The sequence below is a fragment of the Myxine glutinosa genome, chromosome 5 (genome assembly GCF_964187855.1).
Source record: "Myxine glutinosa chromosome 5, kmMyxGlut1.1, whole genome shotgun sequence".
In the NCBI taxonomy this organism is placed as follows: Eukaryota; Metazoa; Chordata; class Myxini; order Myxiniformes; family Myxinidae; genus Myxine; species Myxine glutinosa.
In genome coordinates, this window is record NC_136265.1 from 53,608,166 (window position 1) to 53,632,388 (window position 24,223).

The following is a 24,223-nucleotide window of genomic DNA, read 5'->3' on the forward strand; positions in this document are numbered from 1 at the left end:
AGGTAAACGGGACAAGGCTGACTCACACGGGGGTTGATGGCAAGGAAAGGCAGATAGCGATGGCTCAAGGTGCACTCTTGGCTCAAAGCAGGGTACAGTACGGTCCGGTCCGGTCCAAAGATGCGGGGAGGTATCGTCGCGCTGGGGGTGGCGGTGGCTTCTCTCTCCAAGCTGAGGCGCATCTGACATCACATCCGGCGCGGGGCCGCGTATATCCGGCGGGGAGTGACACGCCCTCGGCTCGTTAGCTCCGCCCCAGATGGAATCGGCACGTTGCTTCTCATTGGGTGCGTGGGGGGGTTACTGGCTCCGCCCCTGACGAGGAGCTGACAGCCAGCCCCTTCGGGGTAACGCCGTGGAGCGCATGGTCATGGCGGGTAACCGAGCCGGTGTGAGGACGCACACTCCCCGCCCCTCTGTTGTTGTAGTCGTAGTAGTAGTTGTAATTGTTGTTGTAGTTGTTGTTATTGTTGTTGTTTGGGGAAGAAGATGGGAGGAGGTATGGGAAAGGTCCTAAACTCACTACTGATGCCATATAATCACATTCTGGTGCAACGAAGAGTCATAATTAATGGAAACGAGGCCTTAACTGACATAGATTAAGAATAACTAGGAAGATGTCCGAAAGTTGTCTACGTGTGGTGCGGTGGACCTGGGCACGACATTTAATGGGGGAATAAGGGGAAGGTCGGCTCTACTGATTGTTATTTACATGCAATGGGACTAGGGAATGGGGGATTGGGGAAAGTTGGGGAGTATTGGAGAAAATAGGGGAATATTTACAAGCGGATATGGAGGCCAAATTCCATATTCGCAACAATATATATATATATATATACATACATACATACATACATATATATATATATATATATATATATATATACATATATATATATATATATATATATATATATATATATATATATATATACATATATATACAGGGTGGTCCAGAAACCCTGGGCACATTTTGAAGAACGATACCTGCAACAAACAGCTAAGATTATTATTGTTCGTTGGTGCAAAACATGATTATTCGTAAATGGATGTGACCGCTTCAACACGCACAGGCATTACATGATACGCAACAGCGTGAGGTGCATCATGTGATATGCAACAGGGTGAGATGCATCACGTGATACGCAACAGGGTGAGGTGCATCACGTGATACGCAACAGGGTGAGGTGCATCACGTGATACGCAACAGGGTGAGGTGCATCACGTGATATGCAACAGGGTGAGGTGCATCACGTGATACGCAACAGCATGAGGTGCATCACGTGATACGCAACAGGGTGAGGTGCATCACGTGATACGCAACAGCGTGAGGTGCATCACGTGATACGCAACAGGGTGAGGTGCATCACGTGATACGCAACAGGGTGAGGTGCATCACGTGATACGCAACAGGGTGAGGTGCATCACGTGATACGCAACAGGTTGAGGTGCATCACGTGATACGCAACAGCGTGAGGTGCATCACGTGATACGCAACAGGGTGAGGTGCATCACATGATACGCAACAGGGTGAGGTGCATCACGTGATATGGATCGGGGTGAGCTTTGCTCACTGTGCTGCACGCGTTTGTCTTTGCATTAGTTCAGTTCATTGTGAATTAGACGCCCTAATATGCTGGAGGATATCGTGAGACAGAAATTTCATGCTGCACGCTTGTATTCTGTATCTGGAAATTCGGCTGAAGTTCACAGACAACTTGTCAAAAATGTGGCGCCGACGCAATTGACAGAAGAACCATCGGCAGAATAAACAAGCAGTTTGATGAAACCGGCAGCATTCTTACAAAACAGTCACCAGGTAGGCCTCGTACTGTTCGAACTGAGGAAAGCATTCAACAACATTAGATGTTTCCATTTCCAACAATGAGGCCATTCAACAACAACTAGACAGTAACACATAATTCTCAACTCGTCGTTAATCAAACGTCACCAACATAAGCCGATCATCAATTCCAAGAATACTAAAAGACCTTACTGCGAAACCATGCATACACAGATTAATTCACTCACTATCTGAGGATGATTTTGACAGGCATGTTGAGACATGTGAGACATCGCTTGGGTTAATGGATATGGACAATGATTTGCAGAACAGGATCTTGTGTTCAGATGAATCCAAGTTTACTTTGTCTGGTTCAGTGAATCGTCATAACAGCGTGATATGGGCAGTAGACAACCCATGATTTACTGTTGAGCACAACGTCCAGTGTCAAGCTAAAGTGTCCATCTGGGCATTTCTTCTGGAGGCGTTGTTGGACCAATATTTTTCGAAGAATATGTGAATGCTGCAAATTACCTTCTAATGTTGGAGCAGCATGTATTTCCACTCAATGATGGCCAAATGTGGTTCATGCATGATGGTGCGCCTGCTCATTATGCTGCCAGATGCACCTCACGCTCATTATGCTGCCAGTATGCCAGGCCCTTGATTTAAACTTTACAGACAAATTGATTGGCCGTCGTGGTCCGGTTGAATGGCCGCCGCGGTCTTGTGATTTAACAACACCCTGTGATTTCTTCCTTTGGGGTTTGGGCTGTGCATAGACAATGAAGGAAAGCAGTTTGAACATTTGAACTGATCTGTTTCATTTATATTAGACCGATTAAACTGTTTAATGAGTAATCATGTTTTGTTTTGCACCTAATAACAATAATAAACTTAGTTGTTTGTTGCAGGTATCGTTCTTCAAAATGTGCCCAGGGTTTCTGGACCACCCTATATATATATGTAAATATATATGAATGAATGATTGTTTTAAGGCCATTTTTCCCCGCTGGGGGGGGGGGGGGGTGGTTAGCCTTGCGGGCCCCATGACAATCATGGTTCCCTGTTTGAGGCAATGTTTTTATGGCCGGATGCCCTTCCTGACAACAACCCTAAGTCGCCTCTTATGATGCACAGAGATACGGTGTACCTGTTTTACATCGGGGTAAACACCAGGATCATTCATCCCAGATGTACCTATTCTAAATCGGGGTAAACACCGGGATCATTCATCCCAGCAAGCTGGTACTCAATTTTCTATATGATCATCCAAGGACGCAGCGATGTGCTGATCCAGTGTACACTCCCATATGTATATATATATTGTTGCGGTTTTGAGTCTGTAAAGTGAGCCTAATAAAGGTTCAAATTTGCCCCCCCATAGTTAGTCACACAAGCAACATGTAGCCTCGTGATAGTATAGTTATGTCTTAGTATTTGTGAGCTTAGTTCCTTTCCATTGTTAGTCTGCGTTGAGTAGGAGACAGGAGATAGGCCCTACTGCCACCGATCATTCTACGTCTATAGCTTCACTCCCTTTTGCATTAACGTTGGTTCATTATTGGGCGAGTTAACACGAGGCAGGCTAGGAGGACCGAGGTGGAGTCGAGGGCGGCACAGCAGAAGCGCTGATGGTAAGCACGAGCCGCCAATCAGAGCTCCGAGGTGGTGACAGCGGCGTTGCGTCACAGGGCGTGGCGAGAAGGTTCGAGAGTGTTCCAGAAGGTTCGGGGGCCGTAGCTATAAGACCAGACCTCGAGAGGACTTGCGGCAAACAGGACTCGAACAAAGGACTCGCGTTGCACAAGGGTTGGTGAGAGGACTTGAAGCAGAGAACTTGCACGACAATGCGCGCTAACCAGCTCGGAGTGTATGGAAAGAGGAGTTGGCCGCGTGTGAGAACTGTACATATACGCGGGCGCAGCCAGACGCGCTTGAACCGAATACAGCGCATTTGAGACGCGCGAGTGAGAACGGCTGAGTAACCGCCAGCCGCGCTAAAGTCCACCCTTTGCCGTTCCGCCCCAACATCTGCCTTGTTCGAGAGACGCGCTACGAGTCCCTGCCTTCGCCTGCCACCATCTGCGCGGGACGTGCCGGGGCCGTGGAGAGCCGGACGGAGGCCGTCTCTGGACGACCACGTGGACGCGTTGGGGAACATCTACCCATCTGCAATTCTCTGTGTGAGTGTGAGCCGGGCCCATTGTCTGGGATTTAGTTAAGACTGTTTAAGGCTACTCTGTGTCTCTGCGTCCCTGAACATTGTATATACGTGTGGGAAATAATTAAACCCTTTGTTCTTCCGTTCTTCCTGATTCGCCGGTTCTGTGGTTTCTTCGATTGGCTAAGCATGTTATGGGTAGAACCGCTCTAATCGGGTTCCAACATCTAAGTAACTGCGCGGACCACGTGTACGCAATCCGCTCGGCATACTCAAAGCACACGTGGTTCGTGCGAGGCTTGTTTCCTTGCTCCCAGGGCAGCGCGGGGAATTTGGTACGAGCGAGAAGTGGTCCCGAAACCCTACTCCGCGTTTTTCCGGAAGGGACGTAATAAGCCTCGGTTCCGCCAAGCCCAGAAAGACAAGGGGATTAATCCCCCCTTGGTAAGGGGATTAAGGGCGGCGTAGAGAACCGTAACAATATATATATATATATGTATATATATATACACGATCCGGAAGTAAACATGATGATGAACATTCGCTGGTTTGATAATATCACAATACAATCATGATTTTGAGTTTCTATTTGCGTGAAGCGTTTCATATCTGCCCTTTCTCACCGGCAAATTCGTCTGTATTCGTTATCAGATCGGTCAATATTAGTTTACATCACGAGTGTTTTTAACATTGTATTTTGTTATACTATGGCATAGTATTAATTTTTGATTGGAATGATGCTGTTTGCAATGAAAATATGGAGAGATTGAGTTTAAAGCAGAATAAGGAAATGATGTGGGGGTTTCTCCAAGTGACATTCGCGGATACCGCATTTGCAGTTTTGCCATTGACTGCGTGTATAAACATTCACCTGCATTACGTTTTTTTGTGCAAGTCCTTCACGAAGCGGCTGTCAATGCCTGACGTTCCAATGAAGGTGGCATTGGAATGTGGAATTTATTGCTTCATTTATTAGTTCAGTTCCATGATTGTTTTGTTTTCTTGGAAAACTCATTTGAAGTGTTGAATCCTATACAATTAGGAACATATGGGCTCATCACATTCATATAGCGGTATTGTCTGATGCATAGACACCTTGAATTATAATGAATCTGAGCTAACTTAGTGTAGGAAAACAATTGCTTTAAATTCCCATATATATTGCAGAGTTTAAGTAATGTTACAAATTGCATTAGTCATTGCAAAAAATTTTGAGCACATATGATGGAGAAATGTCTGGGCTATATTTGTGTAACAAATTTGGTTTAATTGTGTATATTGGTTGAGAAATTACATAGCTATTTGTAAATTCATTTTCAGGCCTGGTTCACAGCATAGGAACCAAGTTGCAAGACCCGAGCATGAGCGCCTACAGTCCTTAATTCAAGCTGTCTATGGTCGTACCAAAGACTTTAAAAATGGTACGTGCTGCTCACTGAATTGATGCTCAGCATTTAAAAGGATAGAACATGCACAACGGACACTGGGAAGGCATCACTGATGCTCTGTAAAAGTATCAAAATCAAAAAACAAGTTTCTTTGTGTGTGCTTCATTTAATGTTCATGACATAAAACAGCTTTTTCTATATGATCGAAAAATCAGGAGCGGTCTCTCCGGAAACGGGAAACGATCGATAAACGTCTTCTCGGAAATGCCACTTATTAAATCAGGAAAAGAAAACTTGGATTCTTCATTCAGATACAGGACAAGTGGAACGCACACACACAAACACACACACACACACATACACACACCATACACACACACATACCATACACACACATACCATACACACACACAAACACACACACACAAACACACATACACACACATACACACACACACACACACTGCATTCAGAAAGTATTCAGACCCCTTCACTTTTTTCACATTTTGTTATGTTGCAGCCTTTTGCTTAAATCGTTTAAATTCATTTTTTCCCTCATCAATCTACACTCATTACCCCATAATGACAAAGAGAAAACAGGATTTTAGAAAGTTTTGCAAATTTATTAAAAAGAAAAAACTGAAATATCACATTGACATAAGTATTCATACCCTTTGCTATGACACTTGAAATTTAGCTCAGGTGCCTCCCATTTCTCTTGATCATCTTTGAGATGTTTCTACACCTTGATTGGAGTCCACCTGTGGTAAATTCGATTGATTGGACATGATTTGGAAAGGCACACACCTGTCTATATAAGGTCTCACAGCTGACAATGCATATCAGAGCAAAAACCAAGCCATGAGGTCGAAGGAACTGCCTGCAGAGCTCAGAGACAGGATTGTGTCGAGGCACAGATTTGGGGAAGCCTACAAAAAATCTCTGCTGCATTGAAGGTTCCCAAGAGCACAGTGGCCTCCATAATTCTTAAATGGAAGAAGTTTGGAACAACCAGGATATTTTTTTTTTTTTTTTTTTTTTTTTTTAATACAAGATCGAGGCTCGTGAAAGAGCGAACATTAATCACACAGAAAGACAAACAGACACATAAAACAAATAACATCGGGAGCGGTAGACAAGATGGGGAGAGAGGGGGAAGGACACAAACACAACATTTGAGAGCAGGGACCGAGAGACATGGAGACATCGAGAGATCTGTGGGAGGGAGAGGGCTTTGGGGGGGAGGCATGTGAAGGAGGGGAGGCATGAGAAGGGGGGTGGGGGGTGGGAGAGGTATAAACATATGGGCACTGCCAGGATTTCCAGGAAAGAAGTTGGAATTTCAAACAAGGTGGATCTGGGGTGAATTAGTGGGGGTAGAAAAGATCAAGGTTATGGATGGGGGAAGATAAGAGATGGTGGTGAACAGCTGTTTTAAAGACCTGGAGGGAGGAGAGGGATTGAAGGGAGTGTGGGAGTTTGTTCCACAGGCGGGAGAAAAGAGGAATGAAAGAGTGAAGGTGAGCAGAGAGCCGAGATTTCGGCAGTTTAACCATCAGAGGGTTGCTGGCAGATCTTGTGCGACCTGTAGGAATATTTGGGGGACAGAGCACAGAGAGAGCTGGGGGAGCAAGGCCGGAGAGGAGTCGGTAGAAGACAGAAAGGCCACCTACCTGCCTGCGGTGAGTGAGTGAAAGGCCCTCAGAGATAGCTTCATCGCGGGAGATTCCAATGATTTTGAAAGCTTTGGATTCAACAGCGTGAAGCCGAGCCAGGTGTGAGGCAGGAGCACCAGCCCATTGGGGAGAACAGTTTTCCATTGAGCTGCGGATGAAAGCCTTGTATGTGGTGAGGAGCTCAGGTGTGCCGAGGAAGGACTTCGCACGACTCTTCCTAGAGCTGGTCGCCCGGCCAAACTGAGCAATCGGGGGAGAAGGGCCTTGGTAAGAGAGGTGACCAAGAACCTCATGGTCACTCTGGCTGAGCTCCAGAGATCCAGGGTGGAGATGGGAGAAACTTCCAGAAGGACAACCATCACTGCAACACCCCACCGATCTGGGCTATATGTCAGAGTGGACAGACGGAAGCCAAACAGTTCAATCTTGGTTTCATCAGACCACAGAATCTTGTTTCTCACAGTCTGAGGGTCCTTTTGGTGCTTTTTTGCAAACTCCAAGCGGCTTTCATGTGTCTTTCACTGAGGAGAGGCTTCCATCTGGCCACTCTGCCATAAAGCCCAGATCGGTGGAGTGTTGCAGTGATGGTTGTCCTTCTGGAAGTTTCTCCCATTTCTTTTTAGTTTTAGTTTTATTTCAGTTTTTTCTTTTTAATAAACTTGCAAACTTTCTAAAATCCTGTTTTCTCTTTGTCATTATGGGGTATTGAGTGTAGATCGATGAGGGAAAAAATGAATTTAAACGATTTCAGCATAAGGCTGCAACATAACAAAATGTGAAAAAGTGAAGGGGTCTGAATACTTTCTGAATGCACTGTATACACACATATACACACACACATACACACAAACACACACAAACACATACACACACATACCATACACACACACATACCATACACACACACATACCATACACACACACATACCATACACACACACATACCATACACACACACATACCATACACACACACATACCATACACACACACACACACACACACACACACACACACACACACACACACACATATACACATACACACAAACACACACAAACACATACACACACATACCATACACACACATACCATACACACACATACCATACACGCCATACACACACTCATACCATACACACACACATACCATACACACACACATACACACACACACACACACACACACAAACACACACAAACATACACACACATACCATACACACACACATACCATACACACACACATACCATACACACACACATACCATACACACACACATACCATACACACACACACACACACACACACACACACACACACATATATAGACACACACATACACACAAACACACACAAACACATACACACACATACCATACACACACACATACCATACACACACACACATACCATACACACACACATACCATACACATACCACACACACACACACACACACACACATACACACACAAACACATACACACACATACCATACACACACACATACCATACACACACACACATACCATACACACACACACATACCATACACACACACATACCATACACACACACATACCATACACACACGCACACACACACACACATACAAACACATACACACACATACCATACACACACACATACCATACACACACACATACCATACACACACACACACACACACACACACACACACACACACACACACACACACACACACACATATACGAATGTAATTGCGTATATAATTTGTAGATTGCCCCTAATCATGTGACATTTTGGAATTTACATGAGTCATGGGAATGGCATCACTTTCCATCGGATTGTCTCTCGTGATGTCGGATGTAGCGCAGCCCACTGGTGGTGGAATTGGAGTCGTACTTGTCAATGAAGGGCAGTGCCAGATCTTCCTCGGAAAACGTATCTGTCATGTAGCTATAGCATTTACTCAGGTAGTGTGCACCTTGGTGCGTCGCTTCAACCAGCACAGGGCCATCGTCCATCTGCAAAACAAATGCAAGGCCACGAGTGACCATTGGAAATAAAATCTGATAATGTAGGTGCTGGGTTTCATTGTTTGGGTTCGGGATAATGAAACTAACTCGGTGTTCAGATTGATTTAAACTAACTAGACATTGGGGTTGATTAAAACTAACTCGGTGTTTGTGTCGATTTAAACTAACTAGACATTGGGGTTGATTGAAACTAACTAGGTGTTTGTGTTGATTTAAACTAACTAGATATTGGGGTTGATTGAAACTAACTAGGTGTTTGTGTTGATTTAAACTAACTAGACATTGGGGTTGATTGAAAGTAACGAGGCGTTCATTATGATTGAAAGTAACGAAGCGTTCATGATGATTGAAAGTAACGAGGTATTCATGATGATTGAAACTAACTAGGCACTCATGTTGATTGAAACTAACTAGGCGTTCATATTGATTGAAACTAACAAGGCGTTCATATTGATTCAAACTAACGAGGCATTCATGTTGATTTAATCTAACGAGGCATTCATGTTGATTGAAAGTAACTAGGCGTTCATATTGATTGAAACTAACAAGGCGTTCATATTGATTCAAACTAACGAGGCATTCATGTTGATTTAAACTAACGAAGCGTTCATGTTGATTGAAACTAACGAGGCATTCATGTTGATTGAAACTAACGAGGCATTCATATTGATTGAAACGAACTCGGCGTTTGTGTTGATTGAAACTAACTAGGCGTTCATGTTGATTGAAACTAACGAGGCATTCATGTTGATTGAAACTAACTAGGCATTCATATTGATTGAAACGAACTCGGCGTTTGTGTTGATTGAAACTAACTATGCGTTCATGTTAATTGAAACTAACGAAGCGTTCATGTTGATTGAAACCAACTAAGCGTTCATGTTGATTGAAACTAACTATGCGTTCATGTTGATTGAAACTAACTATGCGTTCATGTTGATTGAAACTAACGATGCGTTCATGTTGATTGAAACCAACTAAGCGTTCATGTTGATTGAAACTAACTATGCGTTCATGTTGATTGAAACCAACTAAGCATTCATGTTGATTGAAACTAACTAGGCGTTCATGTTGATTGAAACTAACGATGCGTTCATGTTGATTGAAACCAACTAAGCGTTCATGTTGATTGAAACTAACTATGCGTTCATGTTGATTGAAACTAACTAGGCGTTCATGTTGATTGAAACTAACGAAGCATTCATGTTCATTGAAACTAACGAAGCGTTCATGTTGATTGAAACTAACGAAGCATTCATATTGATTGAAACTAACTAGGCGTTCATGTTGATTGAAACCAACTAAGCATTCATGTTGATTGAAACTAACTAAGCGTTCATGTTGATTGAAACTAACTACGCGTTTGTGTTGATTGAAACTAACTAGGCGTTCATGTTGATTGAAACGAACTAGGCGTTCATGTTGATTGAAACTAACGAGGCGTTCATGTTGATTGACACTAACTGAGCGTTCATGTTGATTGAAACTTACTAGGCGTTTGTGTTGATTGAAACTAACTAGGTGTTCATGTTGAATGAAACTAACTACGCGTTTGTGTTGATTGAAACTAACTACGCGTTTGTGTTGATTGAAACTAACGAAGCGTTCATGTTGATTGAAACTAACGAAGCATTCATATTGATTGAAACTAACTAGGCGTTCATGTTGATTGAAACCAACTAAGCATTCATGTTGATTGAAACTAACTAAGCGTTCATGTTGATTGAAACTAACTACGCGTTTGTGTTGATTGAAACTAACTAGGCGTTCATGTTGATTGAAACGAACTAGGCGTTCATGTTGATTGAAACTAACGAGGCGTTCATGTTGATTGACACAAACTGAGCGTTCATGTTGATTGAAACTAACTGGGCGTTTGTGTTGATTGAAACTAACTAGGTGTTCATGTTGAATGAAACTAACAAGGCATTCTTGTTGATTGAAATTAACTAGGCGTTCATGTTAATTGAAACTAACTATGCGTTCATGTTGATTGAAACCAACCAGGCATTCATGTTAATTGAAACTAACTAAGCATTCATGTTGATTGAAACTAACTCGGCGTTCATGTTGATTGAAACTAACTAGGCGTTTGTGTTGATTGAAACTAACTAGGCGTTCATGTTAATTGAAACGAACTAAGCATTCATATTGATTGAAACTAACTCGGCGTTTGTGTTGATTGAAACTAACTAGGCGTTCATGTTAATTGAAACGAACTAAGCATTCATATTGATTGAAACTAACTCGGCGTTTGTGTTGATTGAAACTAACGAGGCATTCATGTTGATTGAAACGAACTAGACGTTCCTGTTGATTGAAATTAACTAGGCGTTCATGTTAATTGAAACTAACTATGCGTTCATGTTGATTGAAACCAACGAGGCATTCATGTTAATTGAAACTAACTAAGCATTCATGTTGATTGAAACTAACTCGGCGTTCATGTTGATTGAAACTAACTAGGCGTTTGTGTTGATTGAAACCAACCAGGCATTCATGTTAATTGAAACGAACTAAGCATTCATATTGATTGAAACTAACTCGGCGTTTGTGTTGATTGAAACTAACGAGGCATTCATGTTGATTGAAACGAACTAGACGTTCCTGTTGATTGAAATTAACTAGGCGTTCATGTTAATTGAAACTAACTATGCGTTCATGTTGATTGAAACCAACGAGGCATTCATGTTAATTGAAACTAACTAAGCATTCATGTTGATTGAAACTAACTCGGCGTTCATGTTGATTGAAACTAACTAGGCGTTCATATTGATTGAAACTAACTATGCGTTCATGTTGATTGAAACCAACCAGGCATTCATGTTAATTGAAACTAACTAAGCATTCATGTTGATTGAAACTAACTCGGCGTTCATGTTGATTGAAACTAACTAGGCGTTCATGTTGATTGAAACTAACTAGGCGTTCATGTTGATTGAAATTAATTAGGCATTCATATTGATTGAAACTAACTCGGCGTTTGTGTTGATTGAAACTAACGAGGCATTCATGTTGATTGAAACGAACTAGGCGTTCATGTTGATTGAAATTAACTACGCGTTCATGTTAATTGAAACTAACTAGACGTTCATGTTGATTCAAACCAACCAGGCATTCATGTAAATTGAAACTAACTAAGCATTCATGTTGATTGAAACCAACCAGGCATTCATGTAAATTGAAACTAACTAGGCGTTCATGTTGATTGAAACTAACAAGGCGTTTGTGTTGATTGAAACTAACTAGGCGTTCATGTTGATTGAAACTAACTAGGCATTCATATTGATTGAAACGAACTCGGCGTTTGTGTCGATTGAAACTAACTAGGCGTTCATGTTGATTGAAACCAACCAGGCATTCATATTAATTGAAACTAACTATGCGTTCATGTTAATTGAAACCAACCAGGCATTTATGTTAATTTAAACTAATAAGGCGTTCATGTTGATTGAAACCAACCAGGCATTCATGTTAATTGGAACTAACAAGGTGTTTGGGTTATTTAAACTAACTAGACATTGGGGTTGATTGAAACTAACTCGGTGTTTGTGTTGATTGAAACTAACTAGGTGTTTGTGTTGATTTAAACTAACTAGACATTGGGGTTGATTGAAACTAACCAGGTGTTTGTGTTGATTGAAACTAACTAGACATTGGGGTTGATTGAAAGTAACGAGGCGTTCATGATGATTGAAAGTAACGAAGCGTTCATGATGATTGAAAGTAACGAGGTATTCATGATGATTGAAACTAACTAGGCACTCATGTTGATTGAAACTAACTAGGCGTTCATATTGATTGAAACGAACAAGGCGTTCATATTGATTGAAACGATCTCGGCGTTTGTGTTGATTGAAACTAACTAGGCATTCGTATTGATTGAAACGATCTCGGCGTTTGTGTTGATTGAAACTAACTCGGCGTTCATGTTGATTGAAACTAACCAGGCATTCATGTTAATTGAAACCTACTGTGCGTTCATGTTAATTGAAACTAACGAAGCGTTCATGTTGATTGAAACCAACTAAGCGTTCATGTTGATTGAAACTAACTATGCGTTCATGTTGATTGAAACCAACTAAGTATTCATGTTGATTGAAACTAACGATGCGTTCATGTTGATTGAAACCAACTAAGCGTTCATGTTGATTGAAACTAACTATGCGTTCATGTTGATTGAAACTAACTAGGCGTTCATGTTGATTGAAACTAACGAAGCATTCATGTTGATTGAAACGAACTAGGCGTTCATGTTGATTGAAACTAACTAGGCGTTCATGTTGATTGAAACTAACGAGGCATTCATGTTGATTGAAACGAACTAGGCGTTCCTGTTGATTGAAATTAACTAGGCGTTCATGTTAATTGAAACTAACTATGCGTTCATGTTGATTGAAACCAACCAGGCATTCATGTTAATTGAAACTAACTAAGCATTCATGTTGATTGAAACTAACTCGGCGTTCATGTTGATTGAAACTAACTAGGCGTTCATATTGATTGAAACTAACTCGGCGTTTGTGTTGATTGAAACTAACTAGGCGTTCATGTTGATTGAAATTAACTAGGCATTCATATTGATTGAAACTAACTCGGCGTTTGTGTTGATTGAAACTAACGAGGCATTCATGTTGATTGAAACGAACGAGGCGTTCATGTTGATTGAAACTAACTAGGCATTCATATTGATTGAAACTAACTCGGCGTTTGTGTTGATTGAAACTAACGAGGCATTCATGTTGATTGAAACGAACTAGGCGTTCATGTTGATTGAAATTAACTCGGCATTCATATTGATTGAAACTAACTCGGCGTGCATGTTGATTGAAACTAACTAGGCATTCATGTTGATTGAAACTAACTCGGCATTCATATTGATTGAAACTAACTCGGCGTTTGTGTTGATTGAAACTAACGAGGCGTTCATGTTGATTGAAACTAACTAGGCGTTCATGTTGATTGAAACCAACCAGGCATTCATGTTAATTGAAACTAACTAGGCGTTCATGTTGATTGAAACTAACTCGGCGTTCATATTGATTGAAACTAACTCGGCGTTTGTGTTGATTGAAACTAACGAGGTGTTCATGTTGAATGAAACTAACAAGGCATTCATATTGATTGAAACGAACTAGGCATTCATATTGATTGAAACTAACTAGGCATTCATATTGATTGAAACTAACTCGGCGTTTGTGTTGATTGAAACTAACTAGGCGTTCATGTTGATTGAAACTAACTCGGCGTTCATGTTGATTGAAATTAACTAGGCATTCATATTGATTGAAACTAACTCGGCGTTTGTGTTGATTGAAACTAACTAGGCGTTCATGTTGATTGAAACTAACTAGGCGTTCATGTTGATTGAAATTAACTAGGCGTTCATGTTGATTGAAACTAACTCGGCGTTCACTAACTCGGCGTTTGTGTTGATTGAAACTAACGAGGTGTTCATGTTGATTGAAACTAACAAGGCATTCATGTTGATTGAAACTAACTCGGCATTCATATTGATTGAAACGAACTAGGCATTCATATTGATTGAAACTAACTAGGCATTCATATTGATTGAAACTAACTCGGCGTTTGTGTTGATTGAAACTAACTAGGCGTTCATGTTGATTGAAACTAACTCGGCGTTCATGTTGATTGAAATTAACTAGGCATTCATATTGATTGAAACTAACTCGGCGTTTGTGTTGATTGAAACTAACTAGGCGTTCATGTTGATTGAAACTAACTAGGCGTTCATGTTGATTGAAATTAACTAGGCATTCATATTGATTGAAACTAACTCGGCGTTTGTGTTGATTGAAACTAACGAGGCATTCATGTTGATTGAAACGAACTAGGCGTTCATGTTGATTGAAATTAACTCGGCGTTCATGTTGATTGAAACTAACTCGGCGTTCATGTTGATTGAAACTAACTCGGCGTTCATATTGATTGAAACTAACTCGGCGTTTGTGTTGATTGAAACTAACGAGGCGTTCATGTTGATTGAAACCAACCAGGCGTTTATGTTGATTGAAACTAACTAGGCATTCATATTGATTGAAACTAACTAGGCGTTCATGTTGATTGAAACGAACTCGGGATTTGTGTTGATTGAAACTAACTAGGCATTCATATTGATTGAAACTAACTAGGCGTTCATGTTGATTGAAACGAACTCGGCGTTTGTGTTGATTGAAACGAACTCGGCGTTCATGTTGATTGAAACGAACTCGGCGTTTGTGTTGATTGAAACTAACGAGGCGTTCATGTTGATTGAAACCAACCAGGCGTTCATGTTGATTGAAACTAACGAGGCGTTCATGTTGATTGAAACTAACGAGGCATTCATATTGATTGAAACTAACTAGGCGTTCATGTTGATTGAAACGAACTCGGCGTTTGTGTTGATTGAAACTAACGAGGCGTTCATGTTGATTGAAACCAACCAGGCGTTCATGTTGATTGAAACTAACGAGGCGTTCATGTTGATTGAAACTAACGAGGCATTCATATTGATTGAAACTAAGTAGGCGTTCATGTTGATTGAAACGAACTCGGCATTTGTGTTGATTGAACCTAACGAGGCGTTCATGTTGATTGAAACCAACCAGGCATTCATGTAAATTGAAACTAACTCGGCGTTCATGTTGATTGAAACCAACCAGGCATTCATGTAAATTGAAACTAACTAAGGATTCATGTTGATTGAAACCAACCAGGCATTCATGTAAATTGAAACTAACTAGGCGTTCATGTTGATTGAAACCAACTAAGCATTCATGTTGATTGAAACTAACTAGGTGTTCATGTTGATTGAAACTAACTACGTGTTTGTGTTGATTGAAACTAACTATGCGTTCATGTTGATTGAAACTAACGGGGCGTTCATGTTGATTGAAACTAACGAGGCGATCATGTTGATTGAAACTAACGGGGCGTTCATGTTGATTGAAACCAACTAAGCATTCATGTTGATTGAAACTAATGAGGCATTCATGTTGATTGAAACAAACTACGCGTTCATGTTGATTGAAACCAACCAGGCATTCATGTTAATTGGAACTAACTAGGTGTTCATGTTGATTGAAACTAACGAGGCGTTCATGTTGATTGAAACTAACGAGGCGTTCATGTTGATTGAAACTAACTAGGCATTCATATTGATTGAAACTAACTAGGCGTTCATGTTGATTGAAACGAACTCGGCATTTGTGTTGATTGAACCTAATGAGGCGTTCATGTTGATTGAAACTAACTCGGCGTTCATGTTGATTGAAACCAACCAGGCATTCATGTCAATTGAAACTAACTCGGCGTTCATGTTGATTGGAACCAACCAGGCATTCATGTAAATTGAAACTAACTAAGCATTCATGTTGATTGAAACCAACTAAGCATTCATGTTGATTGAAACTAACTAGGTGTTCATGTTGATTGAAACCAACCAGGCATTCATGTCAATTGAAACTAACTGTGCGTTCATGTTGATTGAAACTAACTACGCGTTCATGTTGATTGAAACCAACCAGGCATTCATGTTAATTGAAACTAACTATGCGTTCATGTTGATTGAAACCAACCAGGCATTCATGTTAATTGAAACTAACTGTGCGTTCATGTTGATTGAAACCAACTAAGCATTCATGTTGATTGAAACTAACTAGGTGTTCATGTTGATTGAAACCAACCAGGCATTCATGTCAATTGAAACTAACTCGGCGTTCATGTTGATTGAAACCAACCAGGCATTCATGTAAATTGAAACTAACTAAGCATTCATGTTGATTGAAACCAACCAGGCATTCATGTAAATTGAAACTAACTAGGCGTTCATGTTGATTGAAACCAACTAAGCATTCATGTTGATTGAAACTAACTACGTGTTTGTGTTGATTGAAACTAACTAGGCGTTCATGTTAATTGAAACCAACGGGGCGTTCATGTTGATTGAAACCAACCAGGCATTCATGTTAATTGAAACTAACCAGGCGTTTGTGTTGATTGAAACTAACTAAGCGTTCATGTTGATTGAAACTAACTAGGCGTTTGTGTTGATTGAAAATAACTAGGCGTTCATGTTGATTGAAACCAACCAGGCATTCATGTTACTTGAAACCAACCAGGCATTCATGTTAATTGTAACTAACTAGGCGTTCATGTTGATTGAAACTAACTACGCGTTCATGTTGATTGAAACCAACCAGGCATTCATGTTAATTGAAACTAACTATGCGTTCATGTTGATTGAAACCAACCAGGCATTCATGTTAATTGAAACTAACTGTGCGTTCATGTTGATTGAAACCAACTAAGTATTCATGTTGATTGAAACTAACGAGGCGTTCATGTTGATTGAAACTAAATCCGCGTTTGTGTTGATTGAAACTAACTCGGCGTTCATGTTGATTGAAACTAACTACGCATTTGTGTTGATTGAAACTAACTCAGCGTTCATGTTGATTGAAACTAACTAAGCGTTCATGTTGATTGAAACCAACTAAGCGTTCATGTTGATTGAAACTAACTAGGCGTTCCTGATGATTGAAACTAACAAGGCGTTTTTTGGAGCTGCGGGGCATTATCATCAGCCATGATCCAACCACTGCTGATTTCACATCAATCACGGCTAACAGAAAGATCATGGCTAACTCTAATAACTGAAGGCCAATCAGAGGACTAGCAAGACCAAGACGTGAACCAAGCCACAGCGTGCCCAAGAAAGTCCAATGCACGGATGGTGTTGGGAGCAAGTGCTGCAAGCCCCTTGGGGGTATCTTTCTATCACGACCCCAAGTCTCAGTATGCCACTTGATCTCGAAGTTGCCCCTTCCCAAGCCTCACTCCGACTCCCACAATCTGTCTCTCATGAGCTCCTTCTGGTCTTCAGGGTGACCTATGTTTATCGGCTTGGTCAAGTAGAACTCTCCGACTAGACAACACGAGTTCGGCATCATTGCCAAAAATGGCTCGTTTCCTAATGGAATCTCATAAACAGACTTGCGAATTAAATGGGGGATAGAAAAAAAAAAGTGGATAATAATTTATGAACTACGTATGCAAAAATAAAGAAATAAATAAACTGAAAATCTTTAGAAATCCAGTATTTGCATGAAACCAGCCTTAAACATTCCCATTTTATGTGATGGCGTTAAGGGTGGGAAAGAAAACCATGTTCGATTGAAACACAAACCAGGTTGAGGGGAAAATTGGAAATTGTCCAAATGGCAGAAGCCATGGAACGTCAGAAAAAATCTTACCAAAGTTCAATGACCTTCAGAATATCCTAGTGATAGTCCTAATGGGCCCCAGACCATGACATACCACATGCTTATCCATTTACACACAATTCTCCGACATCCCGGAAACTGACCTCAACAGTGATCGACCGTCGCTGATAATGCGTCGGTACGCCTTCAAAGTGATCGAGGGTTGTCAGCATGGCGTGGTCGACACGATAGACCTCTCCGAAGATTTGGTGTCCTCTTCCGGGACTGTTTAGCAAGTAAGGAATGTTGTATTTTCCTCGGATAACAAGCGGGAATTGTAAGACAGTGCGGGCGTTTCCCACAAACTCTGCTTTGCCGATTTCTTTCTCCAGTACATTATGGTTTGGCTGCGACGTCTTCAAGGTTCCATAAACAAAAACGAGATCCATGGTATCTACAAAGGAACACACAGCGAAACGATTGAACAGCAAAGAAGTGTTTTTATCATGGTGTACAATCGTATTCCACATGTAGGGATGGTACGTGAGAAAATGGCCGCCCATTCAAATGAGTACAAAATTGTACGCTTTACAACTAGCATAGAGTTTTCTCAGACCTTCTATTCTTGAAGGTTTTCTTCACTCACAAAGATGAAAAATACACAAGATTACATCATTAAAGTACCATATCAAGAGATATCAAAAAACGCCGAATTATTCATCCACAGAATTGTTGATAAATGTCATCGTGCCCAGCACAATAACGGCTGAAGCAATTACAATGACTCCAATGGAAGGAAGTGACATTCTCTCGTGGGAATTGCACCCGTACCATAACAAGAACGTTTTATCGGATTTCAAAAATAATAAACCACAAAAGAACACCGAAGCGACGACGTCATGTAGAACAACGCACGGCCTGGTTTTACACTCTCATGGAATATGGCCACCGTAGCTGTGCGAAAATAGTACAGTGTTTCATTCCAGATTGTAATCACCAATTGGAGAGTCATATCTGCAGCTTTTATCATTTTCCGAAGGAACCAAGTGTTAAGCAACGACGGATGGAACAAATATGGTGATTTGTCGTTTTTAGCGACATATGGTAAGGGATGAGGCAGACCGCTGGGGGTTTCCCTCAGCTACCCCTCTCCTGTTCCTTCCCGTTCCTGCTGTTGTTCCCCGAGACAAAGGCCCTCACCCCTCATTTTTGCCCCCCGCCCCTCATTTTTGTCCCCCATCCGCAAGCAGTTGAGGCTATGGGGATAAGCCAAGTGGACAAATGATTGGTTATGGTTTTACTTGCTTTACCTGAGATATCTTTACCTGAGATATTATTTGCTTTACCTGATTCTTGTTTATTGATTTTTGGTTTTCTTGTTTTTAATTCACTGGATTCTGATTTCTTCTCTCTGGTTTCTTGTTCTTTGATTTCTTAGTTTGATCCTTCGTTATTTTTGTATTGCAGCGGATTTCATGCCTCCGCTGACGAAGTCGCCAGAGGCAATATGTTTTCATGTTGTCCGTCCGTCCGTGATAGGTTCTCATTACTGTGATAACCTGATAACAGCTGAAGGGATCTTAGTCAAACTTGGTGCAGGTATGGACAATGAGGTAAAGATGAACTGATTAGATGTTGGGGTCACGAGGTCAAAGGCCAACGGTCAGAGGTCATATTAGGTAAAAATCCTGTTATCGCGATAACTTGTGAATCAGTGATGACATTCTGGCCAAAGTTGGTACAAGTATGTATAATGATGTAAAGATGAACTGATTTGATTTTGAGGTCAAGAAGTCAAAGGTCAAAGTTTGTAATAAGTTTATAACTTGAGAACGGTTAAAAGGATCTAATTCAAACTTGATACAGGTATGTATCATGATGAAAAGATGAACTGATGAGATTTTGCAGTCAAGATGTCAAAGGTTAGAGGTCATGTGAGGTAAAAATGTGAATAACTTGAGAATAGCTGAATGGATTTAAATCAAACTTGGTACAAGTATTATAATGATGTAATAATGTGGGAGGAAGTATTTCGGTCGACGTCGTGACGTCAAAGTGTCGTTCTAGTTTAACCCTTTTTATAATTACAAAAAAGGCCATGGCAATAAACCTCCAATATGCCCCCCATCCACAGAGCACGTGTGGTCGTCCAATGGTTTGATGAGCATGGCACTGATGTTATCCATATTTTATGGCCTTCTCAGTCACTAATCGGAACCCAATTGAGCATTTTTGGGATATTCTGAAACGACGCCTGATACAGCGTTTTCCACGTCCTTCAAACAGCTGTGAGTTGATTGACTTTCTTGAGGAAGAATGGTACCGCATCCCTCCTTTTTTTTTTTCTTTTTTCTTTTTTTTGTTTGTATACAAGATCGAGGCTCGTGAAAGAGCTAACATTAATCATACAAAAAGTCAAAAGACAGATAAAACACAAAATAAGGGGAGCAGAACACAAGATGGGGAGAGAGGGGGAAGGACACAAACCCAACATTTGAGAGCAAGACACCGAGAGAAATGTGGAAGGGAGAGGGCTTGGGGGGAGATGGTAGAGGTTTCAAACATATCAACACTGCAAGGACTTCCAGGATAGAAGTTGGAATTTCAAAAAAAAAAAGTGTATCTGGGGTGAAAATTAGCGGGGGTAGAAAAGATCAAGGTTTTGGATGGGGGAAGATAAGAGATGGTGGTGGACAGCTGTTTTAAATACCTGGAGGGAGGAGTGGGATTGAAGGGAGTGGGTGAGTTTGTTCCAGAGGTGGGAGAAAAGGGGAATGAAGGAGTGAAGGTGAGCAGAGAGCCTAGATTTTGGCAGTTTAACCATCAGAGGGTTGCAGGCAGATCTTGTGCGACCTCTAGGAATATTAGGGGCACAGAGCACAAACAGAGCTGGCGGAACAAGGCCAGAGAGGAGTCGGTAGAAGACAGAAAGACCACCAACCTGCCTGCGGTGAGTGAGTGAAAGACCCTCGGAGTTAGCTTCATCGCAGGAGATTCCAATGATTCTGACTCCTGCAGAATTCCAGACGCTGGTGGACCCTAAGCCATGGTACCTAATGGTCGCACATGGTGGTTCAACCCCTATTAAGTGATTTTAGATTGGTGTTTCCATTTTTTGTCCACTACCTGTGCCTGTAAATGTGGGGAGTCATCATTACTTTTATCAGGAAAAATAATTATACTTCAAATGCGTTTATCCATGAACTAATAAATAAAGTACTGAATCTAATTTACTATGAAATAATCCATGTGATATTATTAATCTGTATCATGAATGCTGAACGCTTCCCAGCACGACTTTCCAAAGAACACATAGAGGGAATATATGGGGCAACATGATGCGCATCCGCTTGTACAGGGTGCGATATGATAACGAACCCGAACCACAACTCTAACATTTCTCTTTCATGCTCACTTTGAAAAACTACCCCAGGTTCTCCTGGAAAATATAAAAGGGTTTCCACACGATCAGATTTTAAAAGATTCTCTCCTCTTTGCAAATATTTTGGTTTGTCACAAAAGTAAGTCATGAGTGAGGTAATCGACACGACCATCATATTTAGCAATGCTTCAACACGCAAAGCCTGTTTGATCGAAGTGAGTGTGCTTCTGGTTTCTTTTGTTTCAGTACACTCGAGCGTTGTCATGCCAACGTGACGGCACTTCAGAGCGGTACCAAGCAAATTGTGTGGTGTATGTATGTACAGTGCATTCAGAAAGTATTCAGACCCCTTCACTTTTTTCACATTTTGTTATGTTGCAGCCTTATGCTGAAATCGTTTAAATTCATTTTTCCCTCATCAATCTCCACTCAATACCCCACAAGGACAAAGAGAAAACAGGATTTTAGAAAGTTTTGCTAAATTCTTAAAAAGAAAAAACTGAAATATCACATTGACATAAGTATTCAGACCCTTTGCTATGACACTTCAAATTTAGCTCAGGTGCCTCCCATTTACCTTGATCATCTTTGAGATGTTTCTACACCTTGATTGGAGTCTACCTGTGGTAAATTCAATTGATTCGACATGATTTGGAAAGGCACACACCTGTCTATATAAGGTCTCACAGCTGACAATGCATGTCAGAGCAAAACCAAGCCATGAGGTCGAAGGAACTACCTGCAGAGCTCAGAGACAGGATTGTGTCGAGGCACAGATCTGGGGAAGCCTACAAAAAAAATGTCTGCTGCATTGAAGGTTCCCAAGAGCACAGTGGCCTCCATAATCCTTAAATGGAAGAGGTTTGGAACAACCAGGACTCTTCCTAGATCTGGCCGCCCGGCCAAACTGAGCAATCGGGGGAGAAGGGCCTTGGTAAGAGAGGTGACCAAGAACCCGATGGTCACTCTGGCTGAGCTCCAGAGATCCTGTGTGGAGATGGGAGAAACTTCCAGAAGGACAACCATCACTGCAACACTCCACCGATCTGGGCTTTGTGGCATATTGGCTAGACGGAAGCCTCTCCTCAGTGAAAGACACATGAAAGCCCACAGAATCTTGTTTCTCACAGTCTGAGAGTCCTTTAGGTGCTTTTTTTGCAAACTCCAAGCGACTCATTGGTTGCCAGCCACTCAATGTTTGTGCCCGATAAGCGTTGATTTCCTGCAGTCGGGAAATCTCTTGCGATGTTCTGTCACAACTTGAAGCAGATACTGGGTTTGCTGTTCATCCCTTGTCAGGAGACGATTGTACTCTTCAATGAGAGCAACTGCATACACCAGAGTTAGTCCTTGAGCCAACCGGCCATATTTTGAAGTGAATGCTCCGGCGGGGGGAGTAATTCTCATTATGATTTTCCATTAGACCAATGTCTCAAGTGTCAGAAAAGGTGTGATGGACATCTGAGAACGGTAGCTTAGTGCCCGGATGGACGCCATCTTTGAAACCACCCAGCTCGAAAATGCCCATTTGGTGGGGTACATTGTTGCACGTGTATCTGGACTTCTATACTAGCTATCGATGTGCGGTTGACGACTAAATATACGTCCGATGTGTACCGTCTAAATAAAAAATAATATGAAGCATTTTGTTTTAGATTAATTATTATAAAAATCAATTATCGAAAAAAAATCATATATTTTTCAATATTTTATTATTAGACTTGTACTTTTTTAGTGAAACAACACTGGTATGATTTACCAAATTATGCATTGTGCTACACCGTTTATCTGTCTATAAAAATAACTCAAAAACTAAAACATATCATCCACCACGAGTTTACACAAAAAATATATGAAAAGGCATGCACTTTCCACAAACCGAAACTATGTCAGTTGGAATTTCCCGCCGATAATCAACCCACAGAACCCGGTGCCGAAAGTGACGTCAGTCTATTCTATATCTATATTCTATATTCTATATCTCAGTCTGAGATTTGTTGCGGTGACCTGATTAATTTCTGAGGGGGGGAGGGGAGGTGGGTGGCTTAAGAACTAAAAGTGAACATGTTAGATGGCGCCACATACAACTCTATTATAGAGTTGTATTGTGGCGCCATCTAACATGTTCACTGACTTGGATGAGTATGTCTATGTAAGCTGGCGAGCTTTTCGGATATCGGAGTAATCTAACGTCAGTCTTTTTGTTCTTTCAGCTGAGATGGCCGGTGTCGAGGCGAAACGGGCGAAGATTGAACCTGAGTCTGGAACGTGCATCCTGTGCAGCAAGAAGTCGCCACTCTCTGAACTAAGCAAGGCAGCGGGCAACAGTTCTTGGAAGACATTGTGTGAGGCAGCCGCAGTTAGAAACTTTTATCCAATTCTAAAACTAGTCCAAGAAGGCGCAGTTGAACTTCCTAATATTCCAATATTATACCATAGGGCTTGTAGATCAGACTTCACTCACAAAAACCACCTAGCTACTTTGACCAATGCAGCTAGAAGTTCTTCAGTTGATACTGGCGATGCGGTGCGACGGCGATCATCACGGGAAGAGACAGGATCAACTTCAACGGTCTACGATGATAAATGCATTTTTTGCC

The 24,223-nt window shown here is 41.3% G+C and overlaps 1 protein-coding gene across 4 annotated transcripts in view; it reads right to left on the reverse strand.

Annotated features, from left to right (window-relative positions):
* Positions 1 to 5,481: 5,481 nt before the first annotated feature.
* GGACT (gamma-glutamylamine cyclotransferase) overlaps positions 5,482 to 24,223 on the reverse strand; it is a 43,243-nt gene continuing 24,501 nt past the window's right edge. For all 4 annotated transcript variants that reach the window (XM_078778070.1, XM_068117072.2, XM_068117073.2 and 1 more), the window contains exons 2-3: positions 18,406 to 18,695; positions 5,482 to 9,023 (exon numbers count right to left, since the gene is read on the reverse strand). In XM_078778070.1, the coding sequence (XP_078634196.1) occupies positions 8,829 to 9,023; positions 18,406 to 18,695 (485 nt within the window). In that variant the 3' untranslated portion in view covers positions 5,482 to 8,828. The remainder of the gene's footprint in view (positions 9,024 to 18,405; positions 18,696 to 24,223) is intronic.